The 2,961-nt window shown below is 48.5% G+C and overlaps 1 protein-coding gene across 1 annotated transcript; it reads right to left on the minus strand.

Annotated features, from left to right (window-relative positions):
• Positions 1–465: 465 nt before the first annotated feature.
• On the minus strand, positions 466–2,466 carry LOC122027032 (cytochrome P450 81Q32-like). Its single transcript, XM_042585831.1, has 2 exons — positions 1,479–2,466; positions 466–1,392 (listed from the first exon to the last, which is right to left on the minus strand). The coding sequence occupies exons 1-2, from the start codon at positions 2,439–2,441 to the stop codon at positions 763–765; spliced, it is 1,593 nt and encodes a 530-aa protein (XP_042441765.1). The 5' UTR covers positions 2,442–2,466; the 3' UTR covers positions 466–762.
• Between the last annotated feature and the right edge of the window lie 495 nt (positions 2,467–2,961).

A 2,961-nucleotide genomic window follows, 5' to 3' on the forward strand; every position in this document is an offset into this window, starting at 1 on the left:
GTCTGACAAAAGGCAGTCCTCCGACAACAGTAAAGCCGAGTGAAGGAAAATAGCTCTGTTCAGTACGACCGAGTTGAGACGTCCTTATCGAACGATAATCTAGTCGGCCTGCAGTGGGACCCACCTACATATCTTATCGTACCCTTTTGGAAGTTTGTGCCACTAACAACAGAGTATGTCCAACGGACAAATCGTACTTTAGAAGCTTTCAACTTGTCACATCAGAGATTTGTGTGCTCGTTTACGGAAAAATGTCAGAAACATTTTTTGACTTGTCTTTTCCGAGGACGCTTTGGAAAACATGCATACACCATGAGATATGTGCACAGCGATACAGTGACACTATAAAAGAGGATTTCCATCCACAGATAAAAGTATCTAATATCTTATTATTCTGTACGCTCTAGCTATTGTTCATATTGTTCATTTCTAATTTTTGTAAAACAATGAAGAATCTCCATCAAGTCAACTACAGAATCACATTTCCAGTCAACAATCTTCTTCACTTTGGGACAGAATCAAAGTAATTTTATTAATATGCTGCTCGGATTCCTTCCATGAGTATGTTATGCGATTAAGTGAGTTGGGATGTTATTTCGGGATGCCCAACCGACTCAGTCGCATAAGTGAGCTGCGCAACCTAACAAATCTCGTAACAAGATACCCAAGAGATGGATAAGAATTTATATTTGATCCAGCCTTTTTCTTGTTTTCGTATTCTGAGATAGAAGTTGTTGTCCTCGCTTTATATTTTGGATGCCTCTACAACTGCGACAGAAGGGGCAACATGCTCCGGCGTGGCTTGTACATGGCCTCCAGTGGCTTGGCCTTGGGCATGATCAGCCCCGGCCCTTCCGCCATGTCTAGCTCCTCCTCCGGCGACACATTCTGCCACTCGAAGCACTGGATGAAGGTCGCCAGCGTCAGCCCCACCACGCGCATAGCCAGTCCCTCGCCTGGACAACGCCGCCGCCCCATCCCGAACGGCAAGAACTTGTATCCTTCAGCCGCCGCCGCCGCACCGCCTTCCATGAATCTCTCCGGCTTGAACTTTCCCGGCTCGTCCCAGACCGCAGCGTCCCTGTGGATGGCCCACGCGTTGACGAGCAGCATGGTGCCGGCCGGGACGTCGAAGCCAGCAACGGTGCAGTCTTGGGAGGATTCGTGGGGCACGAGGAGGGGGGCGGCGGGGTACAGGCGCTGGGTTTCGTTGATGATGCAGATCAAGTAGGGGAGGTTGGGGAGGTCGTCTTCAGAGACCAGACGCGAATGACCGACCTTGACGTCGAGCTCTGTGGCGGCCTTCTCCAGGACGCGAGGATAGCTTAGCAGCAGGCTCATCGCCCATTCCATCGTGACGGAGGAGGTATCTGTTCCCGCTGAAAACATTGCCTACCGATAGAAATGAAATCTTGATCCGATCCCTGTTTGATTTTGAAGTCCTAAACATAGATCAAAGATTTAAGAGGAAAGTGTACCATGATTAGGCCTTTGATGAGATCGTCCGTGTAGTGTTCTGGATCGCTGTTCTGCAGCGACAGCATGATGTTCACCACCGTCTTGCTTCCTTCGCCGCCGCCATCCTCCTCCTGGGTCCGCTGTCTCTCCCGGTGCTGTTCTATGAGAGAACCCCAAAACCCATCCCTCTTTTTGTGAAGTCTCATCAGCCTCTTCTCCGATCTCCGCCACGCTAAAGCTCTCATAAACGCCGGCATGTAGTCCCCTGCGTTCGCCGTCGCAGCGCTCTCCCGAAATCCCTCGGTCACTATCTCCCTCACTATCCGCCTCTGGTTGGGCGCGTCCCCGGCCAGCGGAGCCACCAGCCGCTCGATGATGCCGACCGCGAGGTCGAACAAAGTCGATTTCATGTCCAGCCTCCGCGGCGCGCCGCCGCCGTGCTGGAGAAAGAGGGTCCGCGCGAGGGTGCGGATCTCAGCGGCGCGGGCGTCGGAGGAGGCGCGGAGGCGGCCGGAAGAGAGCAAGTGAACGGACATGATGCGACGAAGGTCGCGCCAGAGGGGGCCGTAGGGGGCCCAGGCGACGGAAGTGAAGTCATAGCCGAGGATCTTGCCGGCGAGGATGCGGGGGCGGTTGGCGAAGGCGACGTCGTGGACGGTGAAGCACTCTTCGGCGGCGGTCGGAGAGGAGACGAGGAGTACGGAGCGGTAGCCGAAGCGGAGGAGGACGACGGGACCTTGAGCGGAAGAAATGGCGGCGAGGGAGCGGTGGATCGGCGGTTTGAGGAGGTGGAGGTGACCTAACAAGGGAAAGGAAGGGGGACTGGGCGGTAGACGGTGGTTTTGTCGCTGACGGCGGAGGAAGAGGAGAGTGAGAAGGAGGAGAACGACGAGAAGCAGAGCATGGAGGAGAAAACGGACAAAGGTCAAACTATCCGCAGCCATTCCGGAGGAAGGAGGATAGGTATTGAGGCCCAGATTCATCGCTCTGTTATCAAGTCATTTGCAGCGATACAAGCAAGGGATAGCATTAGGTTTTATTTTTATTTTTATTTTTTTACCGGATGGAAAACTTTGGTGGGGTTTGTTTGATTATCGCAGGATTAATTAATAAAGATAATTGAGTTTATAAGTTAATAGTTTTTTTAAAATAATATTTTATTTCATATATATATATATATATATATATATATATATATATATATATATATATATATATATATATATATATATATAATTTTCCTCAATATCTCTTATTCATACAAGATAATATTAGTTTATACAAATCAATATTAAAATAGTATTAATTTATACAAAATCAGTAGGTTGATGAGTTTATATATATATATATATATATATATATATAATCTTGATACTATACCCATACTTTTTTTAATACAGTGGATGAAGATGAAACAGCCTTAATAGTCATTTGACACAATCGAAATTTGGAATTTTTTAATCTCTCTCTTCGTGCGGATTTATTTGTTTTCGTTCTCTTCCT

Source organism: Zingiber officinale, chromosome 10A, assembly GCF_018446385.1.
Source record: "Zingiber officinale cultivar Zhangliang chromosome 10A, Zo_v1.1, whole genome shotgun sequence".
In the NCBI taxonomy this organism is placed as follows: domain Eukaryota; kingdom Viridiplantae; phylum Streptophyta; class Magnoliopsida; order Zingiberales; family Zingiberaceae; genus Zingiber; species Zingiber officinale.

Coding starts and splice junctions, on each gene's coding strand:
- LOC122027032 (XM_042585831.1), bottom strand. CDS start 2,441: ATGAATCTGGGCCTCAATACCTATCCTCCTTCCTCCGGAATGGCTGCG. Junction 1,393..1,478: donor TCATCAAAGGCCTAATCATG/GTACACTTTCCT, acceptor TTCTATCGGTAG/GCAATGTTTTCAGCGGGAAC.